This window comes from Osmerus mordax, chromosome 11 (genome assembly GCF_038355195.1).
Source record: "Osmerus mordax isolate fOsmMor3 chromosome 11, fOsmMor3.pri, whole genome shotgun sequence".
Lineage (NCBI taxonomy): Eukaryota > Metazoa > Chordata > Actinopteri > Osmeriformes > Osmeridae > Osmerus > Osmerus mordax.
In genome coordinates, this window is record NC_090060.1 from 7002697 (window position 1) to 7021888 (window position 19192).

General features: G+C 48.6%; 2 protein-coding genes across 3 annotated transcripts; both read left to right on the top strand.

Moving 5' to 3' along the window:
* Positions 1-171: 171 nt before the first annotated feature.
* Positions 172-6461, top strand: nherf4a (NHERF family PDZ scaffold protein 4a). 2 transcript variants are annotated; one of them, XM_067246545.1, is made up of 12 exons: positions 172-204; positions 1592-1619; positions 1790-1851; positions 2130-2341; positions 2421-2625; positions 3158-3294; positions 3660-3864; positions 4272-4468; positions 4738-4962; positions 5443-5667; positions 5755-5839; positions 5931-5948. In XM_067246545.1, the coding sequence occupies exons 1-11, from the start codon at positions 189-191 to the stop codon at positions 5794-5796; spliced, it is 1554 nt and encodes a 517-aa protein (XP_067102646.1). In that variant the 5' UTR covers positions 172-188; the 3' UTR covers positions 5797-5839; positions 5931-5948. The 2 variants fall into 2 exon arrangements, with proteins under 2 accessions (XP_067102646.1, XP_067102645.1); XM_067246544.1 differs by having other exon boundaries at positions 5755-6461.
* A 125-nt stretch (positions 6462-6586) lies between these two features.
* On the top strand, positions 6587-18389 carry ube4a (ubiquitination factor E4A (UFD2 homolog, yeast)). The gene is made up of 20 exons (XM_067246838.1): positions 6587-6662; positions 7437-7640; positions 7945-8121; positions 9541-9653; positions 9906-10058; positions 10142-10301; positions 10537-10739; positions 11284-11475; positions 11675-12008; positions 12157-12283; positions 12378-12685; positions 12971-13103; positions 13251-13441; positions 14861-14961; positions 15128-15241; positions 15454-15628; positions 15918-16098; positions 16389-16536; positions 16665-16822; positions 17072-18389. The coding sequence occupies exons 2-20, from the start codon at positions 7514-7516 to the stop codon at positions 17205-17207; spliced, it is 3231 nt and encodes a 1076-aa protein (XP_067102939.1). The 5' UTR covers positions 6587-6662; positions 7437-7513; the 3' UTR covers positions 17208-18389.
* The last annotated feature ends 803 nt before the right edge of the window (positions 18390-19192 follow it).

The following is a 19192-nucleotide window of genomic DNA, read 5'->3' on the forward strand; positions in this document are numbered from 1 at the left end:
AAACATTAAACCCAGGCCCAGTCCACTAGGAGGGTAGTAAAGAGAGAGAGAGAGAGTTACTACCATCTCAGGTCATTGCTTAACAGTCTTTATGCCCCTTCTCTCCTGTGCACCTTGCACCTCGCACAACCCAACACAACATTCTTCTAACCATTACCAGACAGACAGCCAGACAGGGCACCAGCACCATGAAGTACATTGGAGGTAAGGGTCCCAATGTCTCCAGTGTGTGTGTGTTCACGGTATGTGTGTGTGTTCACGGTATGTGTGTGTGTTCACGGTATGTGTGTATTCACGGTATGTGTGTGTGTTCACGGTGTGCATGTGTTTTTAATGAGACCACATACTCACTGTTAACAGCAATGGTTGAAGACATAAAAAGGCAGGACAAGTATTTGATTTGTTTCTACAGACGACTGAGTTATCTCGGTTCAGAAGGGAGTTGTTTCACACTTTAGACAGAGGATGGTCGGAAACAGCATGTTGTTGGGTTTGAATATCAGGGTACGACTAATATGTAGTTTAGCCTTCATCTGTGGCCATCGTCATGAGGCTGGGGTCAGGAGATCAAGAGTCAACACTGGCTCTGCTGCTCTGAGGTAAAGGCTGATAATGAGAGGTGGATGTGATGAAATGTTCACTGGAACGATCTAGTTCTGGACTCGTTCGTGCCACTTAGCTCTCAGGACCCATCCCCGCGCTGTCTCCGAATCTCACAGTACCATCAGTGCTGAGCAGGGTGGATTTCTCCACCTATCTAGAACCTGAGATAGAAGCTTCTGTTCCTGCAGAAAAGCGTCAGTCAGCAGATACCAGGAAACATGAGCTGGAAGATATTTACTTTTACAGAATGACAGCCTCGCCTTCTCTACGGACCTGTTCCTGCCCTGTAGGGTGTGTGTGTGTGTGGTGTTATTTGTGTCTGTGTGTGGTGTGTGCGTGTGTGTGTGTAACAGTTGAGCTGGGAAGGAGGGGAGGAATTCTATACACAAATGAGAAATGCCTGGAAGCTTCCAGGCATGCTGTGAGTCCCTTCACTGCTACAAGCTAAAGTTTAGCCTAGTTTGATGGGATATTACAACAGAACACATGAAGCCCGGTGTCTCAACCAGAGGGTGACATGTGGAACACATGGAACAGTAGCAGCGTGGATCTTTGCAGGTAGTGTTTCGTGTTTTACTTCGGAGTCTAGTTGTATTGGTGTTCTGTGCTCTGCCAGCGTTCTATTCCGTGCGTCGGTGCACAACAGTGAGCGGAGCAGGAAATACAAGACTGACCTTAGCACACCAGGGCAAGGTGAAGGGTGAGGGGAGGAGGGGCTAACGGGTCCCTCGGCAGGGTCTCCTGTGACGTCCTTGCAGCCTGACAGGGTTGCTAAAAAGAGAGATGATTGATCAGACTGACCAGGTCAGCCTGCTGATGAGGTTATGGAAAAAAAGAAGGAGGAGGAGGGGAAGGAGGAGGGGAAGGAGGAGGAGGGAAAAACAGGAAGCGATGGTCACGTCCAGTTCGGAGAGACAATCGGAGGGAGGAAGGTGAATGTGGTTATAAGCCCAGTATATAAGTCTGACTGTATCTGTCATCCTTACAGGTGTGGACAATGACATGGAGTTTCCACGGTAAGCTCTGTCAACATCCTCATCTTGTTTCCATGGGCCCTGAGGTCTAGAAACTATTTACATAACAACAAACATGATCTATCTAATCTATTCAGGTGAAGCCAAACATAATGTTGTCATTCATGAAACTAAGCCTAACTAATTCCTGTTTTACCTTTTCCTCTGTGTAGATTCACCTTTAACCCTAAGGAGGGCATAGACAACCCAGCGCTGGTCATATCTGATGATCCAGGTATGCTGAACTGGGCTGACGAGGACTCAAGGATGACCACGGATAGACTGCTTGTCTTTGATAGCGTCTCCACCACCAAGCCAGTCTAGTCTATTCTACAATAGTCCAGTCCAGTCTAGAATAGTTCAGTCCAGAATAGTACAGTCTAGTCTAGAATTGTTCAGTGTAGTCTAGTCAAGTCTAGTCTAGTCCATTTCCGTTCAGTCCGGTCTAGTCTACTCTAGTCCTGTCCAGTGGTCCAGTCCAATGTATCGGACCATGTTTTCCTTCCTCCTCAGAGCCGGACCGGACCCCGGTGCCTCGGTTATGCCAGCTGAGCCGTCAGGAGGGCCAGAGTTTTGGCTTCTGCCTGAGGGTGGAGAGGGACCGGAGGGGGTATGTAGTCCGGCAGGTGGGGCCCTGGAGCCCCGCAGGGATGAGTGGCCTCAGGGATGGAGACAGACTACTTGAGGTCAACGAGGAGTTTGTAGAAAACATGGAGTTCTTCAAGGTGAGGATGTGAATGAGAAGTGGTTCTTCCCACAGGTGACAATCGGATTGGATCTCACTCCTCTGGTTTGGGTTGCCAGGTGATTCAGAAGGTCGAGTTTTGCGGTTTGCAGCTGGTCCTGCTTGTTCTGAAGGAAGAGGAGTACGAAGAGGCTGTGTCCAGGGGGCTGGACCTGCAGGCTCTGGCCAGGGAGCACCGAGGGGGGGGTTGTTCCAGACCCAGACTCTGCCACGTCACCAGAGACCCTGTCCTGGGCCTGGGCATCAGCCTCATCCCTATAGAAGGTAACAGCTGGTTCTCCATTTGAACTCTGACAGAAATCCTAGTGTCCCACTGTCCTGTATGTTTTCGATGTTTCCCTGCTCCCACACACCTGATTCAAACGAATGGGTAGTTATCAAGCTAAGATATGATCAAGTTATCATATCCTGCAGAAGCCAGATAACGACAGTTCATTTGAATCAGGTGTGTTGGAGCAGGAAAACATCCACAATATTCAGGACAGTGGGCCCTGAGGACCAGAGTCCTCATTTATAAACGCACAAAAGAATGTGCACGCCATGTCCAACACAAACTTTGGGATTCCGAAAAAAGAAAACATTATTTGAGAATATGCGATTCTCCACACACACTTTGACCCATGCGTATGCACAAAACTTGAAAAGGGGAAACCGCACACTGTTTTATAAATTAGAATATTTATGTGCGGACGCACTTTCTGTATTTCGCAAAAGTTTTATAAATGAGCCCCCTGGGTGGGAGACCACTGATGTTCTGGCTGGCCCAGTATGACCCTTGACCCTGTGTGTGTCGCAGGCCAGAGAGGCAGGTATATGCTGAGCCCAACGAACGATGGACCGTCGGAGAGGGCGGGTGTCCGCAGCGGAGACAGGCTGGTGTGGATCAACGGCGCCATGGTGTCCACCCTCACACACTCCGCCCTCAACAGAATGGTACGAGCCTCAGACTTCACCTATCATACATGAGCTATTTGCATTTGGTCCCTCCAACCTTAAGTGTGTCAAGAGTAGGAATTGGTGGATAAATAAACGAAAGGGTTCAGACACAGCTATGTCATGATGCCCACCATGTTAGATTACTCATTACTATTTAAACTACTGGTACGTGTTTTACACCTTTCTGATTTAGGACTGGTATAGTGTTTAGAACCTGTTGTACGTATATTATGCTTTTACTATTCAACAAATGACAAAACAGTCTATTCCGCAAGTGGTTAACCAGTAAAGCGGGTAAAACTATTGATGCTTGCAGATGAGTTCACCCATATTTCCTTCTTCCCCATGTTTTCCTCCTTCAGGTGAAGAGAGGCAGTGACTCTGTGACCTTGCTGGTGATTGATGCTGAGAGTGAGTCCAGCTACGCCAGACGGAAGCTGGCCGTCCAGCCCTGTCTGGCGGAGCCCCACCACCTGCCTCACAGGCCCAGGACCATCCACCTGACCATGGGGGCCGACGGCTACGGCTTCCTGCTGCGCCAGGAGAGGCTGCCTTCAGGACGCATCGGTGAGAGTCTGTACACACACATATGCTCACACACACACACTGGCCCACACACACACTGGCCCGCACACACACAAGCAGGCCCACACACTCCACACTTCACACCCACTCTCATTCTCATTCTCTCTCACACACAGTCACTCTCTTCCTCATATACACACACACACACACACACACACACACTCATACAGCCTGATCTTGGTTCCCAGAACCCACACTCTGAGTGAATGATTACAATGGACTTTCACTCGGTCTTACCTAGAATGTTTACTATTAACTCTGGTATGCTAAGTGACCTTTTTTTATTGTGGTAATACCATGAGAAATAATTTATGTTGCTCACTCACACACGCACACTCAGACACACAAACACAACTAACTGTTGGCTGTGTGTTGTCAACCGGCCACAGTCCATTTCCTGCGTGAGGTGGATGCAGGGAGCCCGGCAGAAGAGGCAGGAATGCAGGACGGCGAGCTGCTGCTGGCGGTCAACGGAACGCCATCAGAGTGCCTGGAGCACGAGGACATCGTCCGCAGGGTCAGGAAGAGTAGCCCGAGGGTCAGCCTCACCTCCATATCACTGAAGGGTCGACAGTTCTACACTCAGGTGAGAGCTGAATATACTTCCAATCAAGTGAGGGCTGGAGAGACCTTCACACTCTGGTGTCTGAGGGGGGGGGGGGGGGGGGGGGGGGCATTTAGCAGAGGCTTTCTACCCAAAGCGACATACAAATATTAGTGCAGAATCAAGGACTGTTCAGAACAGTAAAAGTTCATGTTAGTTACATGTACAGTAGTGCCTTCACACATCTCCTGGTTCTATAAATATAGAGAGATAAATATGACTCTCCTCATGTGTTTCCTGTCTTTCGTCAGCTGGGCGTTCCTCCCCTGCTGTTCCACGAGGACCAGGTCTCTCCTGGGAAGCAGGGGCTTCAGAGGTCGGCATCCCGCTGCTCTCAGCTGCTCAACGGGCATTGTGCACCGGCCCACAATGCATCTCTGCCCTGCCCCAGACTCTGCGTCCTACAGAGAGAAGAGTCAGGGTTCGGCTTCCACCTGGGCTGTGTCCAGCATGAGCCAGGCACCTTCATTAGCCAGGTACTGCTCCAGCACTTCCTCATCTTAAACCTTATCTATTTTTTTTTTAGACAGAGACAGTTGAGATAGACTATAAATGTAGGAGAGAGAGAGAGAGAGGGAGAGAGAGAGAGAGAGAGAGAGAGAGAGAGAGAGAGAGAGAGAGAGAGAGAGAGAGAGAGAGAGAGTGAGAGAGAGAGTGAGAGAGAGAGAGAGAGAGAGAGAGAGAGAGAGAGAGAGAGAGAGAGAGAGAGAGAGAGAGAGAGAGAGACAGGGAAAGACATGCAGAAATGGCAATATCCGGTTTCTAAGTGTGCCATTGGTGGGCCTAATAATGTCAGAATCATTTTGGTAGTAATGCTTAAATAGCTATCCTCCGTCAAGTCTAAAGTCAACAACTCTTCATACCAACCAGCTTCTGTTGCCTCCTGCAATCCTGTAGTTGCAGGTGTGTAAATGAGGTTTGGGATGTTTGGCTGCAATTTAATGTCTGTCCTGTAGGTGGAACCAGGGAGCTCCGGACAGCGTGCTGGGCTGTGGGAAGGGGACGTGCTGGTGGAGGTAAATGGACAGAACGTGGAGGAAGAGTATTTCAAGGAGGTGGTGCTGATGATAAAGCACAGTGACTCATCTCTCCGGATGCTGGTGGTGGAGAGGTCAGGGTACGAGCAGCTCAAGAGGACTGGTCTGCCTATCACAGCTGGCCTCATCATTCACAGTGCTCAGGTAGAACGCACACGTGCACACACGCACACTCATCCAAAGCTTACTTTTGGTTTCTGAATAATCTTTCTTATCTGTCAATTGTTGCAGGTAAAAGAGAATTCTGAGAAAATCACCATTGCTTCCTTATGATTGGATGTTAAGAAGCAACTTCACCTTAATTATCATCATCACGGTGAACACCCTAGCATCTCATTGGACCAAATATATCAAGATATCAAGGCAGCAGCCAATTTCACACTGAAGACTTACATTATAACTTACAGGAAGGGTGAACTTGATCCATGTATGCCAACCTCTATGTACAACGTCACTGGAGAGAGACTGTGTGGTAAAAACACTTAGTGGCTGTAGTGTCTGACACTGTTTTCCTGTCCATCCCTCCTCCTCTTCTCTTCATCTATTATTCTTCAAGCTGTTGGAAACTGCCTGCTGTGTGCTGCTAAAGAATAGTTTAGACTTAATTTGACCCAAGCTGTTTGTACATTGTTTATAATTATTTGTGTCTCAGGAGTCTGGGATGTGGTAAAATGAGTGAGCACGGACATGGTTTTAAGGATCTATGATAATTGTAGCCTATCTTCGCACTGATTTACCAAGGTCATTCAAGGTTATGGATATGCATGGTTTCAAAAGCCATGGCTTTCAAAAGCCATGCAACTGAATAAAAATGTGCCCTATAATGTGATTTTAAAGGGAAATATCTCATTTTGTGTGGTATGATTTTGTATACGTTATTTGTGTCATCTTTCTAAATTATATTCTACCATGGTTGTATTAAAAAGACATTTCAATTCACATGGGGTCCTTGTATTTGTCACATTTTGGGTTAGGGTTTATGGGAACTTAAGGAGACGAGCAGAAACCATAGGCAGAGGCGCGGACGGCCCCTGTCGTCTACTGATGACGTTGAACCATCTATGTTTACTGTGAGCCTAGCTACGAGAATTTCGCAGGGCAGCAGTTCTGAAACAAACCTGAAAATATCCAACAACCAGGTATGACAACATGCTTGTAGTTGAAATGATATATTCTGAGCTATTAGTGTATGCAATACAGTAATGTAAAGTGATAGAAAATACGTAACGTCCAAGTCACATATAAGTAACCAGCTAGCTAGCACTAGCTAGTTTAGGCAGACAGAAGTACCTGGCTAGATAGCTTTCGCTAATGGCTGCTTCCTGGCATACTAGACTTGTTAGCTAGCTAGCTAATGTGTGAATTTGAACCCGATAACTTTCGGACATTGTTAGCTAAGATTGTCATCCTCTTTTTTATGCAAAGACAAATGCATCTTCATGGATTTTAATCATTGATGACAAGTGAGCACATCGAGTTGGCCTTAGTTTATGGGACACATTTTAGCTAACGTCAGCTAAGATAGCTAGAGCTACTGTACGTAGCCAGGTAGCTAACACGTTGGGTAGTTATGCTAGCTAAGCTAGAACGATCTGACAGCTGTCACGAATGCCTGCTATGTTACCCGTTAACTAGGTGTTACCCAACTACCACCTAATTTTAATGTTACTAATTGTTTTACGGAACTACAATGATTACTGCAATACTTCCCAGCTCCATTTTAGCCAACTACTTAAGGCAGATAAAATCCAGTAACGCCCATTTCTGTGCGTCTAATGGTGTCAACGAACCGGTGTTAAGGTACCGCCAGTGTAGTTTTCTGTCAAGCGTGCACATCTTAGTAGACAAGGGTTCTCTCAACCTGTTGTATTTACTAGTGATGACTGAGGCGTGCGTGCTGCGTGTGTATACAGGCCGGTGCAGACCGACTACAGACGGGTGCGAGTCAGTAGTCCCTGTGGATGGGGTGAGTGGCTGGAGCTCCAGTGAGATGACTGACCAGGGAAACAACAATCAGAATATCTCCCGGAACCCCTTCGCTGCTCTCTTCAGCACCCTGGCCGATGCCAAGCAGTTTGCGTCGGGCCAGACTCCCCAGCAGCATGCAGAACAACCCTGTAAGTCATAGAGCAGCAGCCCTGATGGTCCCGGGATAGGTGTAGCTCAGTAGTTGGATAAGTCAAGCATCTGTTAAATGAATACATTTAAAAATAATGTTATTATAATCTAAAAACCCAATAAACACTGCCTACATCTATACAGTACATGACCACTGCAAGTATCAGTCTATAAATATACAGTACATAGGATACAGTGTTCAGATCTTTCCGTACTGTGATGTCAGCCAGCAGATATTATTTGTGTTGGCTGACATCATAGTACCCTGAATGGCTTATTCTGATTCGTCTTCCTTTGTTACAGCGGAAGACTCGGGGGAGAGCCATTCAGAGTCGGAGAACTCTGTGAGCGACAGCATCGAGGACAACGATGACTCGGTGGCGGAGATCAGCCGGTCTTTCCGCTCGCGGCAGGAACTCTGCGAGCAGCTCAACATCAATCACATGATCCAGAGGATCTTCCTCATCACCCTCGACAACAGTGAGTGGCCGCTCGCTCCAGCAGAGGAGCTTGCGACGAGGTGGAAGTCCCTGTGTTCTGTTCTCCGGGGAGACACGCTCACTTCTGTCAGGGTGGAGGCATGTGGTCTGTAAAGATTTGTCTCTGAGCACACTTACAGCTCATGCAAGCCATGCAACCCTACACGGTAGACTGTTCCTGTGTAGTTTCTCAAGGCCAGTGAATGGCAGGAGTAACAGCTTACATCACTCCTGCTCAGACTGCTTTGGTCGATCCACTGAGGGGCACACACACCTGTGCAACTTGAACAATGATGATTCATCACCACTAACTAGCCCCTGTTGTCCTCTTGTAGACTGATGGAAAGCCCTTGGCGGCCTCCTGCACTCTATTAGTCTGCTGGAATTGATTAGTGTCGGAGATGAACCGAGGAAGGGTGGGGAGGGGGTTAGGGAGGGGAAGAGGAAGAGGGGTAAGAAGAAGATAAATGGGGAGAGAAGAAGAGGAGGGTGGGATGAAGGAGGGGTGTGGGTAGATGAAGAGTCTGGCTCGCTCCTTCTCTCCTTTGTGTTTTGCTTAAGATAAAAGCTCCTGCTTAAATGACTAAAATGTAAAAAGTAATGTAAGAAAAGGGGACAGAAGATAAGAGGAGGGGGAGATAATGGACAGGAGAGGAAAGAGGTGAAGAGTGAAGCCTCGTGTTTGGCCCAAGAGAGTCCCCCCCCCACCTCCTCCTGCTAGCTCCCCTCACCCCGCCCCTCTGATGGAGGGAAGAGACAGTGATTGACGTAGCTAGAGGACATCAAGCCTCTGACTCAGAGAGTTGATGTCATCGGGAGCTCATCCTCACTGCTCCCAAAGCCCTACCCTGCTCCCCACCTCCCCCTCTCGTCCTCCACCTCATCATCTCTGGCAGTGACGGGAAGAGCGGGTGATATAGATTTGGGTAGCTTACTGGTATCTACCTCAAGCTAAGCCTCGCTGTAGTGTAGAGTGCGACCTGATTTCAGTCTGCTGCCGGCCCTGGATGAGTCAGGCAGCCTTGCCCCGCAGATAGATGATAGATAGTGATGATGGTGATTATGATGCTCAGAGCTGCTGCTGTCCTGGAGATACTCATCACAGATGAGTTATTGTCTTGTTTGCTGCTAACCCAGAACTCACTGGCAGCCCGTCAGGGCAGGGCTGATCAAGACGTCATCATGTGGCAGCTTCCTGCATACTTGCTGTATTGTTGAGGGTTTGTGAAGTAAACAAACTCATCGGTTTTCCCAATGTCTTTTATATATTTGTAGTCCTCTTTCAGTTTCAGATGACACGTCATGATAGTGACATATTTGATGTTGTTATTGATTCATAATTCTGTTGAGCTTTTTGTGTCTTTGTGTGAACTGTTGGTTGAGCTTCCTGCTGTAAGCAGCTGCCCCCCCCCTCCCCCAGGTGACCCCAGTCTGAGAGGGGGGAACGGCATCCCCCCCCGCTGTGTGTACCTGGAGGAGATGGCTGCCGACCTGGACGGGCAGGACTGGCTGGACATGGACAACATAGAGCAGGTACACACGCCTTCATACTCTAAACACCTCTCTCTCTGTCTCCCTCTCTCGCTCTCTCTCTCTCTCTCTATTCTTTGTTTTGATCTCGTCCCCCCCTTTCTCTCTTTCTCAGTTTCTCTGTCACGCTCACTCCTTCACTCATCACCTCCTCATTGTGTAATCGGCAGACTGCAACACAGTGAAGTGGAGATGATGTGGTACCTGTCCTAGCTGTCTGTGACCCCCCCCCCCCCCTCCCTGCTGCCCCCCCAGGCTCTGTTTAACCGCCTGCTGCTGCTGGAGCCAGGGAACAACCTGATCTACATGACGTCCTGCAGCACGGTCAACCTGTCAGCTGACCGCGACGCCGGAGAGATGTCCGCCATTCCCTACCTCTTTGCCTGCTACCAGAGGGCCAAGGAAGAGGTGGGGCACAAACACACAAACACACCCATACACATACACACTCTCTCCTCAGCTCATCCCTGTTCCTGTCCCCCCTGTTCCAGGTGACCAAGGTCCCAGAGAAGATGCTGCCCAACGCGGTGCGCTGTAAGAACCTCACGGTGTCCAACACGCGCACGGTCCTCCTCACGCCGGAGATGTACATCAGTCAGAACATCTACGAGCAGCTGCTGGACCTGCTGCTGGAGGGCGTCCGCAGAGCGCGTAGGTTCTCTCTCTCTCTCTCTCTCTCTCTCTCTCTCTCTCTCTCTCTCTCTCTCTCTCTCTCTCTCTCTCTCTCTCTCTCTCCTCCTGCTCGTCCCTCGTCGCTCCCCTCCTACTCTCTCCTCCCCTCTTCACTCTTCACTCCTCTCCTCTTCCTCTTCTCCTCTCTCTTCTTCCCTCCCCTCCTCTCCTGACTGGTAACATTATCTCTGTGTGTGTGTGTGTTCTGTCCCAGAACCAGAGGAGGTGGTGGAGTTTGTGGAGGAGGTGATAGTCGGCCTGCTGGCGGACCAGGAGGTGCGTACGTTTGCGGAGGTGGTGGTGCCTGTGCTGGACATCTTCCAGGGGAGGCTGAAGGAGCTGGACCTGTGCCAGCCTCTGTTCTACTCCTACCTGGACATCCTGCTCTACTTCAGCCACCAGAAGGACATCGCCAAGGTCAGCCCCCGCCCCAGGGAAGCGTTTGCTGCACACAGCCGATTTTTTAATTAAGTCTGTCAGAAGCTGACTACACAGAGATACTTTTTAATTTGTTTATTAACTCTGATTGTCATAACACACCAAACTCCTCACAGGAAGACGCCAACACACACACACATACTTTTATATTAACTTGTATGTCGATATTGCTTGTACACACCAAACTATGCCGGAGGATGTGGTTCAATGCATTCAGTCGACACACAGTGGTTACTTGTGTGGTTATATAACCTCTGTCCTCAGAGGAGCTGTTAGCAATTCTTATCTCACTTTAACTTTTGACTTTTTCACCTAACCTGTTTTACATCCCTCCATTCTCCACATTCATCTCTCCATTCCACTGCCCTTTTCTCCGTCTCTCTTCTTCCCCCTTAACTTCTCCTTCCTTACCTCTCTCTTTCCACTCTCCTTCCCTTCTTTCTTCCACTCTCTTTTCCTTTCTCCTTCACCCCTCCCGCCTTCCCACTCCCACCTACCTTTTTCTCTCCCTCCTCCTTCTCAGGTCCTGGTGGAGTACATCCAGCCTAAGGACCCAAGCAACGGGCTGCAGTACCAGAAGAGCCTGCTGGGGGCAGTGCTGAGCGTGTCCTGCCTGCTGAAGACCCCTGGGGTGGTGGAGGGACACGGGTACTTCCTCAACCCCTCCAGCTCCAGCCCCCAGGAGATGAAGGTGCAGGAGGCCAACATACAGCAGGTGAGGTTCCTGTCCTCTGGTCTGGCCTGGTTTGTTCTGTCTGCTGGGCTGAGCTTTCAAGACGTTGTAGTCTGTGGGTCAAAATAATTGCAATTACAATGAAATGCCAGGAGATCTTGAAAGAGAAAGAATGTATTTGGTCTAGTGACTGACCCCTGACCCTCTGTCCCTGCCCTGGAACTCCTGTCCTGTGTTCCAGTTCATGGGTCAGTTCCATGACAAGCTGCACCAGATCCTGAAGAACCTGCTCCAGCGCTCTGGGGAGACGCGACACCTCCTTCTCTCCTGGTTGGGCGGCTGTCTCCAGGCCAATGCCGGACGCACCAAGATCTGGGCCAATCAGATGCCGGAGATCTTCTTCCAGATGTACGCCTCTGACGCCTTCTTCCTGAACTTAGGCTCTGCCCTCCTGAAGCTTTGCCAGCCCTTCTGTCGGCCGCGCTCGCCCAAACTGTTGACCTTTAACCCCAGCTACTGCGCCCTAAAAGAGCTCAGCGAGGAGGAGAGACGCAACCGCAATGTACATGCCCGGGGTAAGTGTGTGTGTGTGTGTGTGTGTGTGCTGAATACACTTGTGGGTGTGGTGAGAGTGAGTCTATGTTTTGAGTGTGTAAAGCAATTTTGCTGGCTCTAAGACCTGTGTGTGTGTGTGTGTGTGTGTGTGTGTGTGGTCTACTCCAGGTCTAGATAAGGAGACCTGTTTGATCCCTGCTCTGCCCCAGCAGCCAGTGGAGTATGCCCAGTCTTACAGCCTGCTGACGGAGAACCTCATCCTCACCCAGCTCACCCTGCACCTGGGCTTCCACAGGTAACACACACCTGGGCTTCCACATTTTGGAATACCTGTGTGTACATACCTGCGCAACTTTTTTTTTTACTCCAGTGTGTGTGTGTCCCTCCAGGCTCCACGACCAGATGGTGAAGATGAACCAGTCCCTTCACCGCCTCCAGGGGACGTGGCGAGAGGCCCAGCTGGCGGGGGGCACGGTGACGGAGCAGCTCCGGGAGCAGTTTGAGCGCCTGATGACGGTCTACCTGTCCACCAAGGCTGCCGCCACGCAGCCCGCCATGCTGCAGTGCTGCCTCAACCTCCAGGCCTCCACGGCTGCCCTGCTGGTGCAGCTGGGCCTGGACAACCAGGGGCCGGAGCACATGCCCCTCAACTTCCCCCTGCTGCCACTAAACAATAACATGCTCTGCTGTGTTCCTGGTGGGTATCTTTAGCTTTTTACTCTCTATTTAAGCATTACTACCAAAATGATTCTGACATTATTAGGCCCACCAATGGCACACTTAGAAACCGGATTTTGCCATTTCTGCATGTCTCTCTCTCTCTCTCTCTCTTTTTCTTTCTTCATCCCATGTCTCTTGTCCTCCGCTGTCTCTCCGCCAGCCTTCTCCCTTTCCTCCTGTCTCCTCCAACCGTCTGACAGGGCTTGTGTCCGCGTAGCCCAGGTTCTGAATCTAAGGTGGTTCTGTTCTGCATGTTCCTCAGAGTTCTTTGCGGAGAACCTGGGAGATTTCTTCATCTTTCTGCGCCGGTTCGCTGACGAGGTCCTGGAGTCTTCTGCTGAGAGCCTGGAGCAAGTGCTTAACTTCATCACTGTCTTCATGGGCAACGTGGAGAGGTGAGGAGGTGGAAGGCTGGAAGAGAGGGAAAGAGATCAGAGAACAGATGTAGACAAGGAGCAGAAAGAGAGAGGAAGAACCCATCATCTTGCCACCGAGGTTCACCATGTTCTCTGTTCCACCTGGTTCCCTTGTTCTCCCTCCAGGATGAAGAACCCTCACCTGCGGGCCAAGCTGGCAGAGGTCCTGGAGGCTGTGATGCCGCACATGGAACCCGCGGCCCCAGGCACGACTCAGCCAATCATGTTTCAGCGGGAGAGGGTGTTCTGCTCCTATCGCCACGCCCCCAACCTGGCCGAGGCTCTCATCTCTGTGTTCGTGGACATCGAGTTCACTGGTGAGGCAGGGCAACTGTGTGTGTGTGTGTGTGTGTGTGTGTGTGTGTGAGAGAGTGAGAGAGCGAGCGTAGTGTTTGAAAGTCTTCCTAGACCTGGGGCCTGTTCCATAAAGGCCGCTCAAATAAGTTGGACTTAAAGTCCCAAACCAGACTTGAATTAGCTTAACAAGTCAAGCGGGGATAAAGCGGTTCCATAAAGGCCAATTTCAGCTCACGCAGTCCTACTAATTCAAGTCAGATTTAAGTAGTCAAGCTAATTGCGCCTGCACCCTATTCTTAAGCAGCCTGAGAGGTAAAACATGGATCATACAATCCACACGGCAAAAGCAATGCACACCGCCACGTGACTTCTTCCAGAAAGAACGTTCCCTTTAAGCCGTGTACTATGACGGCTCCCTCATCCACCGCTTCATCAAAATGAAACGACACGCCATGATTGACGTGAACGATAGGCTAAGTAGGTCGAGGTCCTCTTTTAGACATTTACTTCGTTGATTGAAAAACAGACACCCTCTAAACACATTTTTTTTTACATTGTTTTAAATAAATAGCCTACTATTAATCAATACATTACCCAGTAGCCTAACTTTTTAACATGGTTGTGTCTGGAAAATGGAGGATATAGATGTAGCCTATGGATTTAGGTTTGTTTTGCAATTGTAGACTACTATTAACAACTATATAGCTATGATAATTATACTCTGATAATTTAGATTGAGATAGGCCTATCCCTGATGCCTAAACATTTGAAATCACAAACTAGGCTAGCCATAGGCTAAGTTTAACGTGGCGTGTATCAAATAATTGTTCATCATCGTTTAATACATTAGGCTACATGTTGTAGCCTATGTAGGCTATTTAAGTTGATTGTCTATCAATGTTGAACATATTGAACTGATGAGAATAAGAAAATGAGAATATCCGTGGTAAATCATCGTTTTCCCGTTGGGTCAGTGTTACAGGAAGGTCTGGTTAAGCACCAAGTCACGCTAAGCCTGACAGTTTACCTGCCCCGGACCAGACTAGTTTCGCAGCCTAAGTTGCCATAGTAACCGAGTGTGAACTACGTTAAGCTAGCTTTATGGAACCGAATGAACTAGAAACTATTACTATTGTAATTTACGGCAACTTATATTTATCCCACTTAGTACTGCTAGTTTATGTACCCTTAGTATAGTTAGTCCACATATTTAATTTTTAGGTATATGTTTATTGTATGCACCTTCCTGCCAAAGCAAATTCCTTGTCTGTGCAAACTTTCATGGCGAATAAATCCCTTTCTGATTCTGATTCTGAAATGAGTCTTATTCGGTAAACTCGCTTTATGGAACAGGCCTCTGGACAGTCATATGAAACTTCTTCTCTTGTGCCTAACTCCCCCCCCCCCCCCCCCCCCCCCCCCCCCACACACACACACAGGTGACCCCCACCAGTTTGAGCAGAAGTTCAACTACCGCAGACCCATGTACCCCATCCTCCGGTACATGTGGGAGAAGGAAAGCTACCGAGAGAGCGTCAAGGTTAGACAACTCCACACGCTGACATTATGCTCACATAAAAACAATAACACAATAGAACTTTCACTAGAAACATGGGTTGTCTTAGTACTCATGCACCCTGTGGAAGTCAACAGAGCATGAACCACGTCTTGCACCAGTATGCTAACTGTGTGTGTGTGTGTTCCAGCGCCTGGCTGTGTACGCGTCTGAGAACCTGGAGGCCATGAACCCTCCTCTGTTCCTCCGGTACCTCAACTTGCTGATGAACGATGCCATCTTCCTTCTAGACGAGGCCATACAGGTCAGAACCACTCTCTTTCAGCTCTCTACCTCCATTGATCGCCCCCCATACACCCACCATCCTTTTCCCTTCTTCTAGGCCATGGCCGGGTTATGTTGTCATCAAGACCCGGGCTGACCTTGTAATGATTGGTTTGCGTCCCTGTCAGTACTCCTAATGCTGCCCCCTTATTGGTCAACTCTGTCTGTATTCACATCCTATGTCCTTGTCAGTATCTGAGCAAGATCAAGCTGCTGCAGCTGGAGAGGGACCGTGGCGAGTGGGAGGGCCTAGCGCCGGACGCCAGGAAGGAGAAGGAGTCCAGCCTGCAGATGTTTGGTCAGCTCGGACGCTTCCACAACATCATGTCAAACGAGACCATCGGGACTCTGGCCTTCCTCACCTCTGGTACGGAACACTCCAGAATATGAACCCTACTGAGCTTAGAGAGACCCAGAGAAAGCCTACCAGTCTTGAGAGAGACCAGCTGAGCTGACCTGGGGTTGGAATCCCATTGTAGCAGGGTGGTTAGTGTTTTTGTTGAATCCTATAGTATTGTATGCTATGGATGTAAGATTATGTGATAATGTTGTGTTCAAAGGATGTCTTGAAATAGGATGTTTCTGAGCTCTCACTCATCCATCTTTATCTCTCCTCCCCCTCTCTCCCTTCCTCTCCTCCCCCTGTCTCCCTCCAGAGATAAAGGGGATCTTCGTCCACCCATTCCTGGCTGAGAGGATCATCTCCATGTTGAACTACTTCCTGCAGCATCTGGTGGGGCCAAAGATGGGGGCCCTGAAGGTGAAGGACTTCAGCGAGTTTGACTTCAAACCCCAGCAACTGGTCTCTGACATCTGCACCATCTACCTCAACCTGGGGTACGTTCTCTACACACGCACTCAAGCACATACAAAGTCACACACACACACAGACTCACACACACACACAGACTCACTCATACTCACTCATACTCTTCTAATACAAACTCACTCACATACTCTCTCACTAACATGCACTCTCTCACACACGTAAACTCCCTCACACACACAGGTTCTCCCTGCCCCTCATTTCTCCACTCACCTGCAGCTGTTCCAGGTACAGTAGGTATCCCATACTCCCTGGCTCTCCATAACCTGTTTGCCGTCTTGTATTCCTCATCATGTCCCAGGGATGAGGAGAACTTCTGTGCCACGGTGCCTAAAGATGGCCGCTCCTACTCCCCCATTCTGTTCTCCCAGACCGTGCGCGTCCTGAAGAAGATCAACAAGCCCGGAGAGATGATCGTAGGCTTTGGCCTCCTGGCCGACAAGATCAAGGTAGGAGCTGCTGCCATGGTGATGAAGTCTTTGTCTGCCCATCTATCTGTCTCAGTGCCTACCTGTCTGTCTCTCTATCTCTCTAATCTGCATCCCCACCCACCTGTCTCCCTCCCTCCCCTACTCAGTCTCATGCTGACCGGCAGCAGCAGGAGGAGGAGACATTCGCCGACGCCCCAGATGACTTCCTGGACCCCATCATGTCCACCCTGATGCTGGACCCGGTCTTGCTGCCCTCGTCTAACGTGACTGTGGACCGATCCACCATCGCCAGACACCTGCTCAGGTGAGACACTCATTCTCTCTCTCCGCCTCAGCCAGCTGCCCTGTTACCCTGGGAAGACCAGAGCTCAGCTCCTTTGTCTGTCTCCCTTCCTTGGTAATTAGATCCTTGTCAAAGTGTCTCCCCCTTTTGAAACTGGATGTAGTGTCAGCCCTCCTCCTGTGAAGGGAGAATAGGGAAACATCATTGGCAGCTGTCAGCGTTGTAAGTGTTGGCTGTAACAGTAAACCGTATGGTGTTGTTTCTCCACAGCGATCAGACGGACCCCTTCAACCGTAGCCCTCTCACCATGGACCAGATCAGGCCCAACGAGGAGCTCAAGCAGCAGATCTTACAGTGGCTGGACAAGCATAGGCAGGAAAGGCTGCAGATGGGGCCTAGCGGCTAAGGGCTAGCCATGGTCACAGCTCTCTTACTGACACTGACTTTACTTACTGACCCTTCCTCTCCTCTCCCACTGTGCTCCACCGGCCTCCTCTTCTTCCTGCTGAACTGCGGCCTATAGCTCGTCTCCACAGAATACTGCTTTGCCGAGAGGTGCGCTTGATTTAGTTCCACTCAAAGCGCAAGGAAACCAATGGAACAGTCCCGGAGGTGCGAACAGGAGTGGAGATCAAACGCACCTCAAATATTTGCAGTGTTTGTCCCAGGTCTGTGCCTCTGCATCCTATCAAGACCACAGTTTAGAAGATGATTCCTGGTGGAGTAAACTGTCGGCAGAAGCTTACGGAACAAGTGGAAGCCTAAATGTGGATTAGGGCTGCCAGCTTCATTCATACTTCGTTAATACTTTAATACGGATCTCAGTAGCCTACGTTAACATAGTTTTCAGTCTGTCCATACCTCAGCCAGGCACGGTAGCATCTCTATCTTCTTTGCCAAAACACATTTTTTATAATGAAGAGACCGCACTGGGAATGTGGACTGCAGGACCCATAACTGATCAATAGGAGGCTAAAGATACTCTGGTCATGCTGTAAAGTCTTGTCATTCTGTAAAGTTTACATAGAGTCCGAATATACCGCCTTTTGTTTGAATCGACATGAGCTCATAGTGAACTGAGCGTTTAAGATGCGTACAGTATATGTTATGCAAGCATAATGTTTGAAATGTGGGGTAAACTGTTATTTTTTGGCAAGGAAAATTGGGTGCCTAAAACCACAAGCTTTTTACAAATTTCACTTGAGTTACATGAGACTTTTATTGACTAATTATTACAAGTTTTTAGGCTACAATGTTGCTTTGTTAGTAAGAGCAGATTGTGTGGGACTGACATCTAGGACGGAGTGGTTTGTGTAGTTATAATGAGCCCCAGACAGAACAGTAGGAGTAGCTCAGTTGAGGACACAAGGCAGGAAGTGAAGTGTGAGGATTTTGTATAAATGAGTAGAATGTGTGGGGTATTAAATAAAAAGATTTGTTGGCATGCATTTGTATATTGCATATATACCAACTTAATGATTACCCGGATGAAATTATAATTGAATATTTGTATGTTTTAACTGTGAGACTTTTTGGGAGTGTACAGTATGATTAAGAAATAAAGAAGCAGCGGTGTGTTATAAACCTGGGGAAATGTGGTTGTGAATGCTTCCTGCGTGTGAAGGGAGTTGCCAAAGCACAGACATTTTTCACTGTCTAATCTAGGCCTGTTCATATTGGCAGTTTGAAGTGACTCGAATATAATGTATGACTCAACTCTAATTTCCTTTGGGTCGTCTTAACAAACATCATCCCCATTTTAAACCACATTAAGATGTGGTCTAAATCAAATGAAATATTTTTATGGCCATGCAACTGGAGCCTGAATAAGTCAGAACGGGTAACTCGTTTTCATCCAAAAGTATTTTTAAACTTTTATTACTGCTTTAGTTTAGCCTACATATAGGGCTCTCAAGTCTCACGCGTTTCAGCCATTTCTCACGCTTTCACCCAACATCTTGTATTCCTCACGCATTTCAACAATTTATCACGCTGAGAAGTATGGGATAACTCGCCCCGCAATATACAATTAATGGACGAGGCGCAGGCATGCTAAAATGATAGTCAGTGTTCAGGTCGGCCGGAATTTTTACCCAAACACTGACAGTTATGGGAATCTCACGCCAAACTTTTGATATAACTTGAGAGCCCATGTAGATAAGTAGCAATGCTACTTAAAAATACAGTAGCATTCTTCCCGTGATGCTGCATAACTAATAAGCAGTTGTACACTGCATTGACAAAGCATGGTATAAACATTAATAATGTATACTAAATATTTCTCGAGCCCGTGCTATACTCAATATGCCCAATAAAGTTTGCGTTAAACAAGGGGAAAGGATAGAGAACTCCAATTGGATAATTGATTAATTGGATAATAATAACTGACCA